The 25,037-nt window shown below is 39.9% G+C and overlaps 1 protein-coding gene across 1 annotated transcript in view; it reads right to left on the bottom strand.

Moving 5' to 3' along the window:
* Window positions 1-1,834: 1,834 nt before the first annotated feature.
* The window catches only part of gatad2b (GATA zinc finger domain containing 2B), a 110,128-nt gene continuing 86,925 nt past the window's right edge, over window positions 1,835-25,037 (bottom strand). The window contains exons 9-11 of the mRNA XM_057827361.1: window positions 22,569-22,676; window positions 19,645-19,852; window positions 1,835-13,012 (exon numbers count right to left, since the gene is read on the bottom strand). Coding sequence (XP_057683344.1) covers window positions 12,876-13,012; window positions 19,645-19,852; window positions 22,569-22,676 — 453 coding nt within the window. The 3' untranslated portion in view covers window positions 1,835-12,875. The remainder of the gene's footprint in view (window positions 13,013-19,644; window positions 19,853-22,568; window positions 22,677-25,037) is intronic.

The following is a 25,037-nucleotide window of genomic DNA, read 5'->3' as shown; positions in this document are numbered from 1 at the left end:
AATCAGTTTTCCCGGACAGTCCAGAACGAATGGAGGGATGCCCTGTCCCAACACAAGGAACACAGGAGAACACCCGATATCCAACGGATAACACGACTGACAAGACTCCAAGAGTCCATTTGACGCTGAGGTGGCGAAATCCAGAACCCTCGTTTCCCCGACAACAGTATCTCCCGAATCCTCCTGTCCAATCCACAAACAGACAATAATCTTAAACACACCCTTCTTCCTGTCCACGGCCCGCCCCGTGAGAGCCTTCAAAAGACAATGTTTTACTAAGCATTGCCATTTTTTTGTTGACTTGTGATATGGCTACCTTGCCTCCTCGCCAGAGTCCGTTTCTGTTTCGCCTTGCCATTTGATCGCTGTCGACCTGAATAAATCGTCAACTTGTGCTTCGAAGCCTTTTTCCAGCTTTAAAAATGGAGTCAATACAAAGCGTTGAGACAAATGTGAATGGGCGGAGTTTGACGTTTTGGCTGAGTGGTCGGTGTTCCGCTGGCCCGGGTCGTTGGAGCTGCGCCAGCCCAGGTCTGGCGGTTCGGCTGGCCTATTTCCGGCAATCTGGCTAAAAGGTCAGACTCCTTCAGATGGAAACTATTGCGAATTTTAATTAAATTGTCAACTTGTGCTTCAAAGCATTTTCCCAGCTTTCAAAATTGATTCAGTACAAGGGGTTAAGACAGTGGTTCTTAACCTGGGTTTGATCGAAACCCAGGGGTTCGGCGAAAGTAAAGAAATGCTCAGCCCTATTTTCGTACGCCGATTTAATCTAGGCTTTTTAGACCAGGTTTTGGACTGGTCTGCTCCCAATTTACAGGCTAATCCATTTCTTTTAACTGCTAGTCCTCGATCTGATGGGAGGAGGAACTGGTTTGCTCAGCGGAAGGTTTACTCTCACTTGGTATGAGGGAATACAACAGACCAATGGGCAGCGCGGTCTCAAATTTTGACCTGTTTATAAAACATGCTGTAAAAATGAGAAGAATTTTAAACAGGAATTTGCTCATTTATTAGCTTGCTAGCTTAGATATATATTTTTTTAATTGCTTTATTTTCTAATTCCAAAGAGTTCTGCGAATCCACATGTGATACTTGTGGGGTTCGGTACCTTTAGCAAGGGTAAGAACCACAGGGTTAAGACGAAGGTGAAAGCTCAGTTTGGCCTTTTGGCCTGGGTCTCGCCGGCCCGGGTTGTTGGAGCTGCGCCAGTCTGGCGGTTCACCCGGCGCGATTCCGGCAATCTGGCTAAAAGGTCAGATTCCTTCAGACGCGACTCGTGAAATGTCCGCGTTATCTCCGTGTCAGTCAACCCGGGAAATTGTTTTCACATACAACTGCTGCACGGTTAAATCCCGCGATATTCCCGGTATTTCAGAGTGTGGGAAAGGAGCTAGAGTGTCACAGGTGTTGGTGTGACACTCTGATGAAGGCGGAAGTAACCGCTGAAACATGTCAGGTAAATAAAAACCTAAAACAATTGTCTGTGATTAAAGAAAAACTCAACAAATCTATAAGTGTAGACAAAAGGAACTCAATACAACCTTGTACTGTTATCTCCATATCCTAACTCAGGGGTGCCCAAGTCACACACCTGAATCAAATCATCAGCTCATCCGCAAGCCTGATGATTTGATTCAGGAGACTCAGGTGTGTTAAAGGAGGGAGATATGAAAACAAGCTGGATAGGGGCGCTAACCCCAAATCAGCAGGAATTGACACCAACAATCACAGCGGCGCAACCATTGCCGTTTCTCCAAGAAACTCTCCAAGATTTTCCATTGCGAAGCTGAAATTCAGCACACAAACGTTTCCAGTCAAAGTTGGAAGCAAATTGTTTCAACCTTTATTAAACATAGCTTGCAAGATAAATATTACAAAGTTATTTCCTCCAAAATTAGCTTATTTTTTTTCAATCGATGCATAATTGTCAATCAATTGGCAGTATTCAAACAGCATTTATTTTCATTGACTTTTTTTGTTTTTTGAAGACCGTTAAATATCAAGTATGTGCAAAAGGTCAGGATTGATGTCAGCAAACAAAACAACCACCAAAAAAAAAACAAACAAAAACAAAAAAAGGACGTAAATGAACCTCTGCTTGGTGTCGTAATTGTCTGACTTCCCCCGGATATTTTGCAGCAATACAATCAGGATGAAAAATGCGAGCCAAAATTTCAGACTGGTTCCGATGGAAGCAGCAAGTAAATGCACGGTCGGCAACGGCGCAAACTTGCAGAACGCTATTTCTGAAGCTTTAGAAGCACAATTTAACGCCCGCAGGCTCTTATTAGGGTGCCTTGGCACGTTCACGACAAGGTTTTGCCCTTTGAAGGAAATTTGGTCGCCATTAAAGGGAAAAAAAAAAAAAAAAAAAAAACAGGCAGCAAAATTCAAGTCATAACTTCATATTAGGGATGTCCCCGATCTGATCAGCGAGACAGCGAGAACCAAAAGTGGTATTTGCCATGTGACAAAATGGATTTTGCCATGAAGCATTTTTTTTTTTTGCCATGTGGCAAAATGGTTTTCGCCATGTGGTATTTTTTTCGCCAAGTGGCATAAATGGATTTCGCCATGTTGCATTTTTTTTGCCATTTGGCAAATGAATTTTGCAATGTGGAATTTTTTGCCATGTTGCAAAATGGATTATGCCATGTGGAATTTTTTGCCATACGGCAAAATGGATTTTGCCATGTGGCATTTTTTGGGGCCATGTGGGAAAATGGATTTTGCCAGGTGGCATTTTTTAACTATGTGGCAAAATGGATTTTGTTTTCTTACATATTTTTATTGGTGTATGGCATTTTTGGGGGGTATATGGCATTTTTGCAGGCCATGCACAACCATGCCATTGATGGCTATGCACGTCCGAATTTTCCATTCATATTAAATGGCAGAAAAACATGTGTGGCTGAGATTTCTGACCATACACTTACCATTACAGCGCATTGACATTCAACTAGCACCCAAGTCAGGTTGTGCCATTGACGGCTGTGCACGTCCAAATTTTCCATTCATTTTGAATAGCAGAAAACGTGTGGTTGTGATTTTTGACCACACACTTTACATTACAACGCATCCACTTCGCCACATACCTAAAAATATGCCACGTTAAAATACATTTTGCCACATAGAAAAAAATGCCAAATGGCTAAAACAAAACAAAAAAAAAATTGACATGTGGCAAATGGCAAAAACAACAACAAAAAAAGCCACATGGCAAAATCAATTTTGCCACATGGAAGAAAAAATGCCACATGGCAAAATTATTTTTTTCACATGGCAAAATGAATTTTTTTCCACATGGCAAAATGAATTTTGCCACATGGCAAAATGATTTTTTTCCACATGGCAAAATCCATTTTGCCACATGGCAAAATCCATTTTGCCACATGGCAAAAAATGCCATGCAAAATACATTTTGTCACATGGCAAAAAAGATGCCACTTGGCAAAATCCATTTTGCAACATGGGAAAAAAATGCCACATGGCAAAATGAATTTTTCCACATGGCTAAAAATGCCACGTGGCAAAATGAAATTTTTCCACATGGGAAAATGAATTTTGCCACATGGCAAAAAATGCCACATGGCAAAATGAATTTTTCCACATGACAAAATGAATTTTTCCACATGGCAAAAAGAATTATGCAACAAGGCAAAATCCATTTAGTCAAATGGCAAAAAAATGCCACATGCCAAAATCAATTTTGCTGCATGGCAAATACCACTTTTTGTCCTCGGCCCTGCTGTCTTACATCTTACGCTCTCTACAGCGTTGTAATGCACTTGGAATTGGTGTCTTTTTTAGATATATGACATAGTAGTACCAATTTCAATGTTATTGCATCATGTTTCGGAATGAAATTAAACAAAATCAGCCCGAATACACACACACGCGCATGCAGGAGTGCTCAACGATAGTGAAAATTCATAAATGGGTGTTCTGAAATGACCCGTCGGCAAAACAATTTAGGGTGAAAGCAACTTATTTCAAGTATAGAAATAAAGCTGTTAACCTTTGAGCACTTTCCTGCTAACCGGATGAAAAAAAAAAAAAAAAAGAGTCATCCGGGAAGTCCGAGGAGCAGAGGAAAAATTTGGGGGGGAAATAAACAAAAGAATCCCAAACATTTTGCACATTTGTTACACAATAATACACAGTGATCACAAAACGAAATGACAAGCTTCACAATATTCATGGCTTTTTGTTTGCTTTTCTACACAATATACAACCATTTAATTTTTTTTCAGTACAAGGGAGGAAAATGCTTATGTACAATAAGTCATTATTACTTCAAACCTAGCAAATATCGTGTCATTTATCTCATAGTCATTACATTTGTTTATTTTTATTTTTTTTTTAAACTGCGATAGAAAGTAAAGAGAACTCGGAAGAGGAATTCAGTCGCTTTCGGAGGGGGGAAAAAAAATGACATTCAAAATAATCTGCAGTCAAAATCCAAAGGTGTGGATGCCAAGAAAGAGAAAGCCGGAGAGAGACAGGAGCTTGCGTGGGAATCATTTCAAAACCAAATAGCGAGCAGAGCTCAAAAGTGACATAAAAAAAATAATGATGAAACTATATCTGGGAAAACCTTATTTTTTCCTGACTAAATACAGTTTTTTTTCCCGTTCATATGTAAACTTTAGTTTACATTGCTTCTTTTAGGTAGTTTCAGAGTCTAAGACCATCGAATGCAGTGACCCAGTCACGGCGTGGATTGTTCAAGCATCATTATCACCCTCTTGTTACAATTGGACTGGAGAAATTCAAACAACTGGCGGCCATAATGATGCATGGAGACCAATGTAAATGTGTGGATGGGTTGAGTGTCTTTAAAGGTGCTATGAAATACTACAGAAAATCAATTTAAAATGATAGCAGATCACATTTTGGACACAGAAAAGTCTAAACACTGGAAGTCCGGGGTTTTTTTTGGCTATAAAGAAAGACCAGAAAGGCGTCAAATGAACCCGATACCAAACTGACTACTTGGCTTTGTCAAACAATCGAGCACTCAAACATGCAATCCAGCAGACAACGCCCCAACACACTCCTGTGGAGTCACTGCCTAGGTATGAAGGGTGAGGGTTTCACTTTGGATAGCTGCAACTAGTATGTTGAATATAAGAGAGATGGGTGGACTTCTTGGTGGGTCTTGGAATTGGCTTTGGTAGTAATATCTTCATTTATTTTGCTTGCAATGGGAAAAAAAAATCATTATCAGTTTACAAAAAACTCCAAACAAAAGTATTGGCACCCTATGAAAAATCACGTGATGCTTCTCTAATTTGTGTAATTAACAGCACCTGTTACTTACCTTTGGCATATAACAGGTGGTGGCAATAACTAAATCACACTTGCAGCCAGTTAATATGGATTCAAGTTGACTCAACCTCTGTCCTTGTGTGTGCCACATTGAACATGGGGAAAAGAAAGAACTGTCTGAGGACTTGAGAAGCAAAATTGTGAGGAAGCATGGGCAATCTCAAGGCTACACGTCCATCTCCAAAGACCTGAATGTTCCTGTGTCTACCGTGCGCAGTGTCATCAATAAGTATAAAGCCCACGGCACTGTGGCTAACCTCCCTAAAGGTGGACGGAAAAGAAAAATTGACGAGAAAATTATGTGGGTGGTGGATAAAGAATCTCGACTAACATCCAAACAAGTTCAAGCTGTCCCGCAGTCCAAGGATACTACAGTGTCAACCCGTCATATCCGTTGGCATCAGAATTAATAGGGACTCTATGGTTGGATACCCAGGAAGACCCCACTTCTGACCGTGAGACATACAAAAGTTGGAGTTTGCCAAAATTCACCTGAGAAAGCCAGAAACATTTTGGAAAAATGTTCTCTGGTCATGAGTTTTTGGGAAAAAGCATCAACAGGACAAAAAAACAAGGCCTTCAAAGAAAAGAACACGGTCCCCACAGTCAAACATGGCGGAGGTTCCCTTATGTTTTGGGGTGGCTTTGCTTCCTCTGCCACTAGGCCGCTTGACCGTGTGCATGGCATTATGAAGACTACCAACAAATTTTGCAGCAGGGCCCAGTGTGAGAAAGCTGGGTCACCCTCAGAGGTCATGGGTCTTCCAGCAGGACAATGGCCCAAAACACACTTCAAGAATGACTAGAAAATGGTTTGAGAGAAAGCACTGGAGACTTCTCAAGTGAACAGACCTGAATCCCATAGAACACCTGTGGAGAGATCTGAAAATGGCACCCTTTCAAATCTCAGAGACCTGGAGCAGTTGGCCAAAGAAGAATGGTCTAAAATTCCAGCAGAGCATTGTACGAAACTCATTGATGGATACCTGAAGCGGTTGTTCGCAGCAATTTTGTCTAAAGGCTGTGCTACCAAGTATTAGGCTGAGGGTGCCAATACTTTTGTCCAGCCCGTTTTTTGAGTTTTGAGTAAAATGATAATTTTTTTCCCATTGAAGATATTACTAGCAAAGCATTTGTAATTGCAATCATTTTCTGGGAGGAATTGAGCATTATCTGACAGAATTGCATGGGTGCCAATACTTTTGGCCAGCAGTGTAGGCAAACTGCAGCTTTTGGAATATGTAAAAAGGTTGTCCGCCCGATTGCCTGCCTGAGCAGTCTACTGTCCGACAAAGCAGAGGCAGCCCTGCCCTGCAAACATTCAAGATGCTAATTAGAGGAATCCAACCCTGTCGTTTTGCAAGTATGAATGGGAATGACTAATAAGGTCCTCAATGATCACAAAAGATATGCTGATTAGGGTCAGATGACCTTTCTCTGGATCTAAAAGGGATTTGTATCAACTGATCCACCCTTGGTAGTTCTAGTGTATTTAATAATGAAATTAGATCATAAATAGTCTTTATTTGTTGGCCCTCCCCACCCAAAAAAATCTTTTAACGGAAGATGTCAACTCCCAGAATGACCTGCTAGCGTGCTAGCCATAGGGGCGCTATTCTCTTGTTGCCGTGTGACCGTTCTGTTATTCTGTCAACATGTGCTAGCTATAGCAGCACTAGAAAGCCACAGTATGTGTCACAACCAGAATTGCTTAAAAAAATAAGAAGTGAGCCTTCCTTGATGCATTGTTTTGGGTGGAATATCTATGAAATGGTAAAACATTTAAGTGCTAAATTAGTTTTCCACATGTAAAATGATAATAGTGCAGTCATTTTCATTTTTTGACATACAGCTAACTCATCATTTCATAGCACCTTTAAAATGTACAGCAATTGTAAAAATGATATCCTCATAGATGAAATAAAAAAATATTTTCCGTGGTATTGGTGTTATGTAAAATAAATATAAAATATTCAAACATCATCAGTTAACTGATGCGTCATTTTAAAAAGTCATGAGTAAACACTGTTATGACCGAGACTGGTGCTGTAAATCACACTTTTGTTAACGCAACACAAACGTATCAAACTGGACCAACATTCGAGTGATAAAATGTAAACAAAGCATTCGACACTATATTGGAGTACGCGCTAACAATTACCTGCGGGTTGCTTGTTAAAATCAAAGCTAGCTATGAGACTTTGGAGTGAAGCATACACATCAAAACTAAGTGCTGTGGATTATATTCTTCCAATTTAGCTTCATTTCATTCACCACAATAATCATTTGAAAGTGTCATTTAGCTTGGCTAAACCTGCTAGCACGTGGCTAGCTCAAATAAAAGGTGACTGCATACGCTCATTAACAAAGTGCTGTGGTTTTTTTTAAACAAGAAATTTTAGAACAACGGTTTGAAACTAGTGCTTTATTTAGCTAAGCTACACTGCTACAAAAGGGGGCTTCGTGATTGTGACGCTTAGCAAAACTAAGTGCTGCTGTTTCTATTTCTCCAATTCATTAGAAAAAAAAAAACCATTAAAGTTTAGTTTGACTGCATGTTTTAATGACTTACTAATGGATACAAGCAAAATGATGCAGTCATTAAATGCTAATCATGTATGGTATGCAAGTGCTAAAACTTTGTTGTACACAAATCGACATTACTTCTGAGCATGGGTAGTTAGCTCACATTTGAAGATAGCACGTAGTCTGTGTTTTGTTCCCCGAGTGGATGCCAACAAGCACTTAAGGGTGTGTTCACCTTTGACGGGTTTGGTTGCGTTCAAATGAACTCTTATATGATAATGACACACTTTGTGGTTTGTTTACTCAGGTGTGACTGGCGAGTTCACGGAACAAAATTATTTGATGAATGAGATTTGTCTAGGTTAGCTTACAAAACAATCTTGTTGGTTCTGAACTGTGATGTGACTTGAACACAAACAAAAGAGTGTAAACGCAAAGCCATAAACCGGTTATGAGTTTGACAATTGAATTGAAAAATAAAATCCATTTGCCATTAGCATACTTCAGGTCTATTGTAGCTTGTTTTGCGCCAGAGAAAGCGTACAGTACATGCTGCACTGGTCTCCAGCAGGTAGTAGGATGAGAATTTATCATAAAGCTTGTTTTGCAAATTTGATTTCATTCGACCAGAGGTGGGTAGAGTAGCCAAAAATATTTTTATACATTTTTACTTACAGAATTTTCAAGTTACGAAACTATTTCCAGAACCAATACATTTTTTAAGTAGAGGTACCACTGTACTTGTTTAAAAAAACAAACTTAATTTCTTATCAGTGGATTAGTTCAATTTAGCTCGCCGCAACGGATGCTACGTCAGTGTGACACAATAACGACAACCTGAACAGTAACAAATCAATGAAGGGCAACCGGCAGTTGCTATTCGCTGTTCTTGGCGCTAGCTTAGCCCTCCGTTCTCCACAAAAGCGCGCATCGTCACAGAGTGAAGCATGTCCGGTGTTGGGTTAGCAAAAAGTGCTATGGGAAGGGTGTTACTTTTGTGCCCTGAAAAATACTTAAAATGTGCGTACCCAAGTAAAAGTAAAACTAAAGCAATTGATGGAACTAAGCCTGGCTATGTTCTCAGAAAGAAGGCCACACCTCTTTCACGCTCACTTGCCACATCGGCTCTCGCCTGAAGTAAAACTAGGTTAAAAGTTGTCTCTTTTAGTCGGCTATATGAATAGGCTGTTGTCTAATATCAATACAATTTTTGTGGCTGAACATTAGCTTTGGATCACTTGTATCCCAAGAATAATACTGCTCGTTGTCTGAACACTGAATGCAATGCTACTGTACCACAAGGTTCTTGCTATTCCTTCTTAGTACACGTTTTTTGAATAATACTCCAACATAACAGATTCTGAGCAACTCCCCAAGCCTGAAATGTGTAGGTAACCAACAATGTGCAAAACACATTCAAATATGCTCTATACAGTATATTAGTACTTGCTGTTGGCCTTAGGGGATCATAAAACAACAATAATTGAGGTATGAAGAGTTTGAATATTTGAAACACAAGTAATTATCGTGCATGACAGGTGTGTGCTTTCAGCATGCGTCGCCTCGGGGAAGCCGCCAAACGTTGTGCCAATTGGTGTAGCCTTCCAGAGATAGATGCCCTAGTTCTCACCCTTATAATCTTAGACCAGGGGTGTCAAACTTTGCTTGTTGTTTACAGGCTAAAATTCACGGCAATTCAATCTTAATAGGTTATATCGTTTTGAGGAGCCTGGGACTGGAAAAATCGATGTCAGGCGACTGAAAAATTTTAAGCATTACCTATAAATGACTGCTTGTTTGAAAACAAGGAAACAATAGCATGAAATTTGTGTGCGGTACAGCTTAATGGTACGGCAGTACATGGAGGTGGGTTTGAACATGTAAAAATCAATATTAAAGTAAAAAAAAAAACAAAAAAACTAAAACCTCAAATTGGGTGTCGCATTTGTTCCTGAAATTGACCCACTCATTTCACATGGCCAGGTATGCATGGCATGCTAACAACTCAAGAATTCGACTGGTAAGATCAGGTCATTTGAAGTTTTCGGTCAGAGTTGAGATATCGATATAAACCACTGTGTAACTTTGACACGGCAAAGTGACTGCTTTTAGCAAGCTCAGTCACGCAAAGTCAAGTTAGCCTCCAAGAGAACGTGTGGATTCGCGCGAGCTAAACTCGAGCTTTTGGAGAGACAGCGAGAACGAAAATTGGTATTTGCCATGTGGCAAAATGGATTTTGCCATGTGGCTTTTTTTTTTTTTTTTTTTTTTTGCGATGTGGCAAAATGGATTTTGCAATGTGGCATTTTTTCTTTGTCATGTGGCAAAATGGATTTTTCCATGTGGCATTTTTATGACACGTGGCAAAATGGATTTTGCCATGTGGCATTTTTTAGACATGTGGCAATATTGATTTTGCCATGTGGCAATTTTTTGACATGTGGCAAAGTGGATTTTGCCATGTGGCATTATTTTGCCATGTGGCAAAATGGATTTTGGTTTGTGGCATTTTTTTGGTATGTGGCATTTTTTTGGGGGTGTATGGCAGTTTTGCAGGCCATGCACATCCAAGCCATTGACGGCTATGCACGTTCAAATTTTCCATTCATATTAAATGGCAGAAAAACATGTGTAGCTGTAATTGTGTACAATGTACAAAAAATGCCACAAACCAAAATCCATTTTGCCACATATCAAAAAAAAAAAAAAAAATGCCACATGTTAAAATGCATTTTGCACATTGCAAAAAAATGCCACATGTTAAAATGCATTTTGCACTTTGCAAAAAAATGCCACATGGCAAAATACATTTTGCCACATAGCAAAAAAATATTCCACATAGCAAAATCAATTTTGCCACGTGGCAAAAAATATGCCACATGGCAAAATCAATTTTGCCAAATGGCAAAAAAATGCCACATGTCAAAATCCTTTTGCCACATACCAAAAAAATATGCCACATGAAAAAATCAGTTTTGCCACATGGCAAAAAAAAGCCACATGGCAAACTCCGTTTTGCCACAAGGCAAACTCCATTTTGCCACATGGCAAAAAAAAAAAAAAAAAAAAAAAAAAAAAAAAAAAAAAAGCCACAAGGCAAACTCCATTTTGCCACATGGCAAAAAAAAAAGCCACATGGCAAACTCAATTTTGCCACATGGCAACAAAATACCTTATGGCAAAATCAATTTTGCCACATTGCAAAAAATGTGCAAAATCCATTTTGCCACATGTAAAAAAAAAATGCCACATGGCAAAATCAATCTTGCCACATGGCAAAAACCACTTTTGGTTCTTGGCCCTACTGAGCTTTTTGGCTTTTCATCAGATTTCTAATCAATTCCTATTCCGGATACGCCGTGGTCCAGGATTGGAATCTGTCGGAGAAATTTGGGCGAGTGTGCTCATGCTTCTAACTTAGCTTCCTGGTAGGCTCAACGGGGAGAAGCGACATGCGACTTGAGGTCCGACATTCCGAGAACGACAACACCGAAGAACAGTAAAAGTAAACCATAAAACCTGTGACTCTCTGATAGGCCCTAAGCCAGCTTCCAGACCTTAAGAGACTCTTAATTGTAACATTCTTTTCCTCTTTTTTCTTTTCTATTTTGTAAAAAAACACGTTTTTTTTCCAATTGGAAATATGCAAAGTGCTCCTCTGGAGTGAGGCAACTTGTGCGCACGACATGCACACAATGATTGATCCATGTCTCTCCCATAAAAGATATAATCCACATCCTTTGTTTTCTCCCTCTGACGCTAGGTATCTATACATAATCCTTACAGATATTTTTTTTTTTTTCGTTTTCAGCTTTCTTGATTATTATCGTCTCCCGAAGGCCGATACCTCTCAGGCTCGCCAACGTTTCAAGAGGAGACGCCGCAAAAAAAGAACCAAAAAAAGGGGGAAACGGGGCGGGGAGGTTTCGGAGGTTAAGAATCCGAAAATATAATCCCAAACGGAACGACTAAATGAACCAGAATTGAAGATTTGTAAGTACAGACTCTGGTTTGGGTGCACAAAATGTGCTTCCACTTTCAAGAGTGGAGTCCTTTTCACATTGATAGAACATGTGACGTGAAAGAAGAGTTGCTGGGTAGAAAGGGTCCAGTCTGTGCATAACCAAAGGTAGTTAAGGGGGGATGGGATCGGGAAGATGGAAACGGGAGGGTCATCGCATCCGCTTTGTTCGACCTTCTTCTGAATCCTGGATGAGTTTGTCGATGAGTTGCCCGGATCGGCCCTCTCCTCCTCCTCTGGAGTGAGTGGAGTCCTGATTTGTCCCGTGTACATCCATGAAGTAAGAGGGGGGGTATATCCGGAGTAGGAGACGGCCGTGGAATTGAGCGACGAGCAAAATGTTTGATCGGGTCGGATTCTCTTTCCCAGATGCCGGCACCCTCGTTCGTTAGCATTGACGGGGGAGGGATCTGAATACTTTGATGAGATGACGACAAGGTGGATGCTCTGTCCTCAGTGTCATGTGCCCCTAACGTAATGCTCTTTTAAAAAGAGCAGGCTCTTCTTTTGAAGAAATTGTCCGGACCGGTAACTTCCAGAGAGCATTTTCTGGAAAAGCCTCAAAGTTGCATAGTAACCAGAACGCACCCTGTTGATCTTCTGTTACTAGCAATACTCCAATTTATATACGAGAGGAGCAATTAGAAAAAAAAATAGTCTAAAGTGACCCAACAATGATTTAACTGTCAATTCCTCTAGTAAAGGAATGACAGCAGAGAAACAAAAAAACGATACTTTAAAAAGGATAATAGTAACAGAGGCAAAAAAAAAAAAAAAGTAGTTGCATTTAAAATAGTGCGAGTATAAGGGGAATTAGAATTATGCTAATTCAATTTGAGACATTTTATGGTCTTTGCGTGACTTGGTGGGTTTTGAACAGATCCGTTTAAGGTAGGCACATGGACAGGCACTGCATGCGATGGGTCGGGTGGGACGGAGGGGTCGCGGAGTGCTTCATGTGGGGTAGGACATTAGGCGCGTCTTCAGACGGGGCTCATTTCTGTCCGGTGATGGACTGCGATATGGATCGGGGCGGGATCATGTCCAACAGGTACTCTCTCTGCCGGTCCGCTAAGCTGGAGCTCTTATGGGTGCCCACGGCCGCTGGGTTCAGATAGGCGATATTTAACCCTGTGGTGAGAGGGCAGACAGATGTACACAATACAACGTTAATTTTGGCAGCCCTTTCGATTTTTTGTCTTAGTCTAATGGAAATAAAATACTTATAACTCTTTATCATGTTGTAGTCATTTCAAAATGTTCAAAATGGGTTCAGTCAGATTCACCAGCATTGGAAAGAGATACATACATATGAGACATGTTTAGAAAAAACAAAAAAATACCTGAATGTATATTTTAATAAATGGTTTTTAAGCACTAATAATTATTAATTAAATTAATAATTATGATATAAATGATACACAGCTGGCCAAAAGTATTGGCACCCCTGCAATTCTGTCAGATATGTCACGTACGAGACGGAGGAACCAGTTGCGTATCGCAGACACAGGATTTTATTGATGTTGACATGCAAAGAAAACAATCAGGTCAAGCGGTAATGGCTAGTTGGTAGGGGTGTAACGGTACCAGGGGTCGCGTTAACCGAATATTTTCCATCGTTGACCGGTTTTTTAAAACGGTGACGGAAAAAACTGAAGTCTGTCATTTTGACAGGTTGCAATTCACACCCCAGACCACAGGGTGGCGAGTGGCATATTAAGTAGCTATTGTCTCTCTTAATGCATGACGTCGTTGGCTATTCTGTCAGAATACTGTAGCGTCACCGGGGTCTGGTGGCGGCACCGTGATTGACACATCAACGCGAGGTTCTTATTGGTGCACCCGGTGTGCCAGCGCGTCGTCCAATTGGTGGACTAGATTGCAGCCTGTGTATAGACCCCAATCACATGACGTCACAACTCCGCCCCCCTGACTGGAGCCGCCATATTGTGTGTCAGCTCGTCGTGTTTACACATTACTGCTACGTACATGCCTCCTATTACGGCGTGTTTTTCTGCTCGTTAACATTAATAATCAAAATGGTGAAGGCGTGTGTGGCGGTTGGTTGCAGTAACAGAGAAGATAGACGGAGAGACTTGAAGTTCTACCGTATTCTGAGAGACCCGAAGAGGAGAGCGAGATGGACTGCTGTAATTCGACAAGAAATCTGGGCACCAAACGATCACCACAGACTATGTAGTAGTCATTTTATATCTGGTTAGATGCATTTAATATATATTTCGAAGATTTTCGGCTGACAACCACAATTAAGATCATTGTGTGACGTTGGTGATTGGGGTCTATATAGTTGCCTCTTTTTCTTTGGGGGCGGAGTTGTTGTTTTGTTGGTGTTGTTGGCGGTAAGCAGAGTAAAAAGAGGGAGAAAAATACCACGACTTCCGTGTCTAATTTTTCGCCGTCAAGCAAGCGTAACAATATTAATTAAAAATGAATGAAAACTAAATACTATTGAATATGTCATCATTATCATTTTAAAAATTTAAGTGACGGGTAAAAATAGATTATGACCGGATTTTTATGACCCTGTCAGTCAGAATGACAGACAACGAAAATGTGTAGCGCAACCTCTGCATATAAGACATGTTTAAAAAAAACAAAAGCAAAAACTCTGATATCTATAAAAGTATTGGCGCCCCTGCAATTCTGTCAGATAACGCTCAGTTACTCTTAGAAAATGACTGCAATTACAAATGCTTTGGTAGTAATATTTTCATTTATTTTGCTTGCAATTAAGCAACACAAAAGAGAATGAAAAATGTTTTTAAATCATTATCCTTTTACACAAAACACCAAAAATGGGCTGGACAAAAGGCACCCTTTGAAAAATCATGTGATGCTTCTCTAATTAGTGTAATTAACAGCACCTGTGGCTCATAACAGGTGTTGGCAATAACTAAATCACACGCACAGCCAGTTAAAATGGATTCAAGTTGACTCAACCTCTGTCCTGTGTCCTTGTGTGTACCAAATTGAGCATGGAGAAAAGAAAGAAGACCAAAGAACTGTCTGAGGACTTGAGAAACAAAACTGTGAGGGAGCATGGGCAATCCCAAGGCCATTCAGGTCCATCTCCATAGACCTGAATGTTCTTGTGTCTTCCGTGCGCAGTGTCATCAATAAGTGTAAAGCCCACGGTACTGTGGCTAACCTCCCTAGATGTGGACGGAAAAGAAAAATGGACGAGAGATTTCAACAAAAGATTGTGCGGATGGTGGATAAAGAACCTCGACTAACATCCAAACAAGTTCAAGCTGTCCCGCAGTCCAAGGGTACAACAGTGTCAACTTGTACTATCCGTCGGCATCTGAATGAAGAAAGCCAAAAACGTTTTGGAAGAATGTTCTCTGGTCAAATGAGACAAAAGTAGAGCTTTTTGGGAAAAGGCATCAACAGAGTTTACAGGAAAAAAAACGAGGCCTTCAAACAAAAGATCACAGTCCCCACAGTCAAACATAGCGAAGGTTCCCTGATGTTTTGGGGTTGCTTTGCTACCTCTGGCACTGGACTGCTTGACCGTCTGCATGGCATTTTGAAGTCTGAAGACTACCAACAAATTTTGCAGGGCCCAGTGTGAGAAAGCTGGGTCTCCCTCAGAGGTCATAGGTCTTCCAGGAGGATAATGACCCAAAAAGCACTAGAAAATGGTTTTAGAGAAAGCACTGAAGACTTGTAAAGTGGCCAGCAATGAGTCCAGACCTGAATCCCATGGAACACCTGTAGAGAGATCTGAAAATGGCAGTTTGGAGAAGGCACCCTTCAAATCTCAGAGACCTGGAGCAGCTGGCCAAAGAAGAATGGTCTCAAATTCCAGCAGAGCATTGTAAGAAACCCACTGAAAGATACCAAAAGCGGTTGTTCACAGTTATGTTGTCTGAAGGTTGTGCCACCACGTATTAGGCTGAGAGTGCCAATACTTTTGTCCGGCCCATAGATCACCTGTGGAGAGATCTGAAAATGTCCGGCCCATTTTTGGTGTTTTGTGTAAAATGATAATGATATTTTTTTTCATTCTCTTTTGTGTTTTTTTCATTGCAAGCAAAATAAATGAAACTATTACTACCAAAGCATTTGTAATTGCAATCATTTTCTGGGAGGAATTGAGCATTATCTGACAGAATTGCAGGGGTACCAATACTTTTGGCCAGCAGTGTAGGCGAACTGCAGCTTTTGGAATACAGTATGCAAAAAGGTTGTCCGCCTAATTGCCTGCCTGAGCGGCCCACTGTCAGATACAAAACGGATTTGTATCAACTGATCCACCCTTGGTAGTTCTAGTTTAACCAAATGCCCATACGCCAAAAATATGTCAACAAAGATCCTCCTGTCGATGACCGTGATTTTGATATGTCTGTAATCGATAATATATGTAAAAAAGAAATAACAGTGTTTACACAATCGCTTTTGAAATCAGGGTTAAATGTGGGTCAGGACACACAACCATTTCGAGTGCCCTCAAAAGTTCTAGTCATTCGAAGCTGACAAACTCCCTACAAGTGAAACGGAGAGGAGCTCGTTTACAAGCACAGTTTGTGTTGCTATTTTTAGGAACTATTCTAGCTCCACACCGCAAAAAGGTGGTTGTTGCCATTAGCTCCTGCTTAATAAAAGGCAAACTATAGTTTTCTTAATGACAAGGAGTGGGTGGCAATTAAAGGAGTCAGCCATGCTGCTTGATTATACATTTGTTTGTCTCACCTGTACAAGTCTACATGAGGAAAGAACGTAAGAGAAAACTAGGTAAAATGATTGAACATTTCAAATGTTAATATACAAAAGGTGTGTTTATTTTCATGTTTTGCCAACAGGGACATTTTACCAACAGGAAAGACTAGATGTCATGAAAACAATGCAACATTTACAAATATGATTTCTGTGGAAGTTGTTTTCCCATCGCCAGGATTCTACAGGTATTCATTTAATACTTTTTAATGCCACTTCAAACTAATTTAATGCTAATGCTAAGCCTGTCGCAATATGCAATAAGTCAAATTATCGCACGGTAATTAAAAATGAGGGCGCTTATTTTCCCAGCCTCCATACAGTGTATCACAAAAGTGAGTACACCCCTCGCATTTCTGCAGATATTTAAGTATATATTTTCATGGGACAACACTGACAAAATGACACTTTGACACAATAAAAAGTAGTCTGTGTGTAGCTCATATAATAGAGATAATTTATTTTCCCCTCAAAATATAGTCATTAATATCTAAACCCCTCGCAACAAAAGTGAGTACACCCCTTAGAAACTACATCCCTAAATATCCAAATTGAGTACTGCTGGTTATTTTCCCTCCAAAATGTCATGTGACTCGTTACAGGAGTGCTGTCAGCATTGCTGCAGAGATTGAAGAGGTGGGGGGTCAGCTTGTTAGTGCTCAGACCATACATCAAAGTGGTGTGCATGGCTGTCACCCCAGGAGGAAGCCTCTTCTGAAGACGGTACACTAGAAAGCCGGCAAGACAGGTCAACAAAGCACATGGATTAATGGAACCGTGTCTTATGGTCTGATGAGACGAAGATTAATTTGTTTGGTTTCTATGGTCTCAAGCATGTGTGGCGGCAACCAGGTGAGGAGTACAATGATAAGTGTGTCATGCCTACAGTCAAAAATGGTGGTGGGAATGACCCCCCCCCCCCCCCACACCTCTTCAATCTCTGCAGCAATGCTGACAGCACTCCTGCAATGTGTCACATGACATTTTGGAGTGAAAATGACAAGCAGTACTCAATTTGGACATTTAGGGATGTAGTTTCTAAGGGGTGTACTCACTTTTGTTGCCAGGGGTTTAGATATTAATGGCTATATTTTGAGGGGGAAATAAATTATCTCTATTATATGAGCTACACACAGACTACTTTTTATTGTGTCAAAGTGTCATTTTGTCAGTGTTGTCCCATGAAAAGATATAAATATTTGCAGAAATGCGAGGGGTGTACTCACTTTTGTGATACACTGTATATAGCCACATGTGTGCATTTGCATGTGAGACTCCTGGTCCTTTCACAGATGTTTATTGGCCATCAACACAGCGTAGAATTAAGGTTAAGACATACAAAATATGAAAACTCAGCTATATTAAATATTGTAAAATGTTGGCATTGCTACATTGAGGTGAATGGAAAAAAGACAATGTACTAACCACTTTAGCCTGCTATAAAACATTAGCAGTCTTCTCTAAAATCGCAAAATTTCAGTTGAAAGGTGACACTTCAAACATGAAAACTCAAACGATGCTAGGAGTAGTGGGGAATCTATTGCTGACACCACATGCATGACGAAAAAAGGAGTGCAATTAAAAAAAAAATTTTTTTTTTTTAAACTGAGTATAAAGCTTACGGTTAATGACTTAGCAAACATTTCAAATATAAGCACATCATGTTCAACATGTAAATAATGATTTCTGGTGGTGTTAATCCCACATACTTCAGATTCTACATTAAGAATAGCTTTAAAATGGCACCCATTATGAAAAATCTGATTTGCAATTAATTATTTGGCTTCAAATTTGCTAATATGTGCACTTTGCAGGACAAGATGACAGTCATTTTGGATCAAACCATCACTTTTGATGGGCAAAGAACAAAAATGGCATTGGGTTTCTCACCTATTCCATATTCTGCACTTGGCTCGCTTTCAAATGACCGGTTCAATATTTTTCCAAAAAATATTTATTGTTTTTAGGATGTATTGTCACTACATTTGTGGTTGAATTGGTTTTAAAAAATAACAATAACATCACCTATTGGCAATAATTTACGAGACAATATATCGCCTACTAAAATTTGTTATCACGACAGGCCTAGCTCATGCCTAACGGCAGTTTCACACGCAAACATTGTGTTTAACAATGAATTTTTGATTGTTTAAAAAAATAAATGCAACTTTAGCAATTAGATTCATGTGAGGAAAAAAACAACAACAACTAGTAACTTAATAAGAACTGGCAGCCAATGACAGACAGAAGGACTACTCCGATGACCCATTCATCTAATTATGAATTAGATGAATGGGCCATGGGAATAGGCAGGTATTTAAAATTCCTGGAATTTTTGTAAATAAACCACAATATGATACAAAAAAAATATTTGAAGATAATCCTGATTAGAACAACTAGATTTGTGTCATACCTCTGGGCTAGGACGCGCTTTCCCGCCGGCTCGTCCGCTTCATCTCCACTCATTGACTGAGTAGATGCACTTAGTTGTGCTTGGTCTTGCTAGGGTATTTAAATCATCTGTCATAGTTACTTTCAAACATTTTTGGAATGTTTTCCTGCTGCAGCATGCTGACCTGCCTTTTAGTTTGTTTTTGTTTTTTTCCCCCCAGGCTGCCCTTGCCCTATGTACCCTTGCCTGATTTTTGATCTCCCGTGTATCGATCCTCCCTCTCCATTGTGACAATCGCTATGTTGACGTGGAAAAAACGTCTTTAATCCAATCAGAGTACAGATTAAAATTACGATCGCAAGCGCAGTTTTAACGGACGCTAAAAATATTGATCCGAAGAGGACTTTCGGTCGGAACAAAATATCTTCACGAGCGCAGATTGACCAAATATATCGTAAATAGTTGTCGAAGAAGAAGAAGCCGGACTGACTTCTACGTCAACAAAACATGGCTCTGCATGATATAGTTCATAAAAGGATGTTCACTTAAAAAATATCTATCCTAGTATCTTTATTTAACCCTGGAAATTTTCTACTCTTTGGAAATTCTATGCAAGAGATGGATAAAGTACCTGGGATGTTGTAGATCTGGCGACGGCTATCGTGCTGCAGTCTGCCGCCGCTACCGCTGCCGCCTCCGCTGCCGCCACAGTGCTTAGCGCCGCTCATCCCCATGAGGCTGCTGGCCACCGACAGCTGCGAAGCCTGGGCAAAGTTAGACAGGACGCCCCGCGCAGAGTTCGATAGACCTCTCTGCATCGATGCCTGAGGTTGAGGAGCCTGCCAAGAAGAAAAGGCAAAAAGTAGTGAGCACCAAGGTTCTAAACATTGTTGTTTTCATGACGATGATGACCTAAAAACCAAGGGTGTACTAAAAAATCGATTATTAGATACTTTACAAATAAAATTTGAACTGAATTGAATCGCGATTTGACACGTGACGATTCAATTATGATGTATAAATGTTCAAAAACGATGATTTTCACTCATAACTTTATGACAGCCGCTAGTAGCGGAACAAAATTCGCACAACGTTACAATAGATGCAGCTGGTTACTGAGCGACAGATTTACTCCTTTTCAAAAGACTTGAAAATAAATTTGTGTATGAGACAGGCAGGGACCCGGCGCTCGCGCTTCTGTGCGCAAGTTATGTTTTAGAGCGAGAGGGGAAGAGAGATAAATCGTTGCTCCTTGGCTTTCAGTTGTCCGGCAGTCGGTTCAAGTTGTGTTAATTGGAAAATTTCCCTAGTGTGTTCCTAAGTCCCGTGTGTGTCTATAAGAGGTGAGTACACGAACCCTCTTGTACTGCATAGCCTTTATTGTTGCTGTTTTTGAGATGTCACTAGTTAGCGCCAAGCACTATGCTAATCAGCGACTTTGCTAACATATATTTCCATGTCAAGTTGTGCGTTGTTTGGTGGTGTACAAAAGTTATTCCAGATGCAGAACGTTTAAAACCAGGATTAAGTACAGCGATAACACCACAAACATGTAAAATAGTCCAGAAATATGTGGTTAAAGGTAGTCTTATTTCTAAAGACACTTTGTTTGTTTCCAGAAAATGTGGAATTCATTCCACCAGTGTAAATTTTATTGAATTGTTGAGAGAAATATGTACTGCCTTTGAAACAGCTAATGTTTTTGCACCTTCTTGTGAAAAAGAGCATCTAAAGGTCAGCTGTGTGATGTTTAGGCATGTTGAAAAATAAGTACTGCCTTTAAAATGGTTTATGTTTTTGCAATTTCTTGTTAAAAAAAAAAAAAAAAAAAAAGGCCACGTAAGGGCAGCTTTTTGTTGTATGGGTATGTTTCCATCGTTCCTGTGGGTAATTTGTTTGGCTACTTTATTAGTTAGTAATGCAGATGCATCAATAATCGTGATCATCGTCAATACCGTGATCACCGTTCAAAAATGGAATCGTAGCACTCTGAATCGTAATCGAATCAAATCGTGGGGTGCCCAATAAGGCACACCCTTATAAACAAGCATCCAAAAACAACTGAAAACTATCCAAATTAGTGCTGCGACGATTAATCGATTAACTCCAGTATTCGATTAGGAAAAAAAATTCGAATTCAATTTTATTTCTTTGAGTATTTGTTTAATTAAAGTGGCGTTGTAATGGTTTATTTTGAAAGGATTAGCATTTAGTTTTATTGATTAGGGTGGATACACTGCCCTCTGGTCTGCCTCATTTCACATGGCTGAATCCAACTGCTCCCTGTTAAGACCAACATAAGCTAAGCTTTTGTTTGAGGTAATATTTTTCAATGCATTCGTAATTTCGTTTCTAGATATATTTAGCCGTTTTTTTTGTTGGAATATATCTTTGAACATTTTGTTAAGAGCATTGTTTAAAAAAAAAAAAAAAGGTTAGCATTTTATAGCATTTAAGCTAGCGAACTTTTGCTATGTAAGTTAGCTAATTGTTCTTTTTTTTTTTTTTTAAATACCGTTTGAGGCTCAGCTCAGGTATTTCAACTTTTCATGTTCCTTATCCGATTACTCGATTATTCGAACAAACTAGTTCATCGATTATTCAACTACTAAAATAATCGATAGCTGCAGCCCTAATCCAGAACAATGATTTTGTACATATTGACAGCTTACAGTCATGTTTTTTTTGTCCAATATTTTCTGTGTGTTTAGTTGAAAAGGGACTTTTATTGGTTTTTAAGTACTCTTGGATGTATGTCACCATGTTGTGTAACAGATGTAAAAGAATAATATCCCATGCAAGTTGTTTCCATATGCCTGAAAATTGAAAAATGATATTTACTGTAAGTTTTTAATTTTCTCAACATGCTGTTTGAAATGAAGGCTAGAATCAAAGATCACACCGGGGTACTTCCAAATGTTCAACTCATATGACCAGTAATCTGTTTATAGAATTTATATCACAATTGAAACCGCCTGCTCTGTCCTCCAAAACAAACTGAGTTTAAACTCAATCACATGCTTTGCCGTCAAAAGAATGTGACCGACGAACTGTGTCACCTAACTTGCTCAGGTGAGTATAAACCGGAGTAAACTGCCTGCTCCGTAGCCTCGGGCTTCCCCGTGACAAACATTATCGTAACATCCCCTTCGACTCGCTCAGGTGAGTTTAAACCAGACGAAACCGCCTGCTCCGCTGTTACAATGACTAACACTTCTCTGACACAACTCTCAACCTGTTCAGGTGAGTATAAACCGGATCAAACCACCCGAAGGCGCATGTGTCAGATAGTTTCACAAAGACAGCTTGTTCCGCATGTTGTCTTTCACATGCCGTTGACTCAGACGATCAGATGGAAGACATCCTTTGAAGAGGGAAGTTGTGGTTTTGAAACCACAGACAAACATTTTTCTCATTAAGAGAAGGCACCGACGTTCCGCACGTTACACAAGTGATGCAACATTAGCTTAGGAAAGGACACCATGCACATTTGTAGCTTTGAGGTTACTATTTGCAATAGTCACGGAACAAACAACAGGGCTCAATTCTTGGTACCTGGCGCAAAGCGTGATGTCGGATCAAGGAGTCAGTCTTGGAGGCGTTGGGGCCGCTGGGGGCCGAGCTCGGCGAGAGGGCCGCCTGTTGAAGCCTCTGCTCGATCTCCTGAAATGGAAACGCTCACATTTAGGAGGCACCGAGCATACTAGATTCACACTATTTACACCATGTACCCGTGGTAGCCAAATTTAGCATCACCAGCATGAGAAAGTAAGGCAAGGCAAATTTATTTATACAGCACAATTCAACACAAGGCAAATCAAAGTACTTTACATCACATGAAGATCATAAAAATCACATTTAAATCAATACAACGTAAAAACCAAGACAATCAAAATAGGAAATAAAATTATACTTAAAAATCGCATTTAATCACAAATAGAATAAAAATAAATAAATAAAAATAAAACAAAAACTACTACTACTAATAATTGAAATCAGCAATGGAGATAAGCACAAGAGGAATAGAAAGCAAGTAGATTGAAATAAATGGACAGTTATGGATATGCAGTGCTAAACAAAAGCTTTTTTTAGCCCTGATTTAAAGGAGCTAACCGCTTGAGCATACTTCAGACGTTCAGGTAACTTGGTCCAAAGGTGAGGAGCATAATAACTACATGCTGCCTCACCCTGCTTGGTTCTTGTTCTTGGAACATGCAGGAGACCGGTTCCAGACGACCTTAAGGGTCTAGATGTCTCGTAGGAATCTAACAAATCAAGCATGTATTTTGGTCCAAGGCCATTAAGTGTATTGTAGTATTTTATAGTCTATCCTTTGACTCACTGGAAGCCAGTGTAGCGATTTCAAAACCGGTGTAATGTGGTCCAGCTTCCTTGTATTTGTGAGGACTCTGGCTGCAGCATTCTGTACTAGCTGCAGCTTCCTGACTGATTTTTTATCAAGACCTGTAAATATACCGTTGCAATAGTCCAATCTGCTGAAAATGAATGCATGCATAAGTTTTTCCATGTCTTGTTGAGTCAGAAGCCCCTTAATTCTGGCTATATTTTTAAGGTGGTAATAAGCAGATTTAGTGACGGACTTTAGATGTCTATCAAATTTTAAGTCTGAGTCAATAATTACGCCAAGGTTTCTGACTTGATTTGTATCTGTAAGTGACATTGTGCTAAGGTGCCTGCTTATCTTTGACCTTTCCTTTTTTTGGCCCAAAAATGATCACTTCTGTCTTCTCCACATTTAACTGGAGAAAATTCTGGCACATCCATTCATTGATTTGATGAATGCATTTACTCAGGGAGACTAAGGGACTATAATCATGTGGGGACACAGAAATGTACAGTTGTGTGTCATCTGCATAGGTGTGATAGGAGATGTCATACTGTTCCATAATCTGAGCTAAGGGAAGCATATACAGTAGATGTTAAATAAGAGTGGTCCAAGAATTGACCCTTGAGGGACTCCACACGTGAATTTGGTTCGTTCAAGTATGCGGACCCCTCTGTATGAGTGCTTATAAGAGAACACTCGGCTGTATTCATCATGTGAAAACAATCACCAAGTTGAATCTTGGACCAATCATCTTACCAGACAAAGTGTTAAGAGTCGTGTAAAGGGTTAGAAACTTCCATCACATACCCTGCCTTTTGTAGCGACAACAGCCTGAGCTTTTCTGGGAATGCTTTAGGGTGTGTTTATATGAATTATTTGTTTCTTTCAGAAGCAATTTTCAAGCTTGTGAACACACGTTGTTGGATGAGAAGGCCTTACTTTTCAGTTTCACCTGTGATTCATACCAAACGAGCTATGGGATCTCGGTTTCTGGATTCCACATGCTAGTTACGTTCACCTACACTCAATTTTGTAATCAAAGTGTCTACGGGCCTTGCATTTAGCACAGGAATGCTAGCTACAGTGGTATGAAAAAGTATCTGAAACTTTTGGAATTTCGCACATTTCTGCATAAAATCACCACCAAAAGTGATCTGATCTTTGTCAAAATCACACAGATGAAAAATAAGTGCCTGCTTTAACTAAAACCACCCAAACATTGATAGGGTTTCATATTTTAATGAGGATAGTATGCAAACAATGACAGAAGGGGGAAAAATAAGCAAGTGAACCATCAGGTTTAATATTTTGTGTATCTTGTTCTTCTGAAACCATTCTGAAGTTGATTTACTTCTGTGTTTTCGATCACTGTCTTGTTGCAGCATCCATCCTATTTTTAGCTTCAAATGTCTGACGGACTGCCTCATGTTTTCCTTCAAAACATCCTGATAAACATTTGAATTCATTCTTCAATTAATGATTGCAAGTTGTCCGGGCCATGAGTAAGCAAAACAGCCCCAAATCACCACGGTATTGATGTTTGTGAGCTGTTCCATTTTTCCTCCATACATGACGTTGTGTGTTACTCCCAAAAAATTCAACTTTGGTTTCATCAATCCCAAAAATATTTTGCCAAAACTTCTGTGGAGTGACCAAGTGCCTTTTTACGAACAGGA

This window comes from Corythoichthys intestinalis, chromosome 22, assembly GCF_030265065.1.
Source record: "Corythoichthys intestinalis isolate RoL2023-P3 chromosome 22, ASM3026506v1, whole genome shotgun sequence".
Taxonomy (NCBI): Eukaryota; Metazoa; Chordata; class Actinopteri; order Syngnathiformes; family Syngnathidae; genus Corythoichthys; species Corythoichthys intestinalis.
The sequence above is the reverse complement of the archived record's forward strand: the minus strand, read 5'-3'. Positions and strand labels throughout refer to the sequence as shown.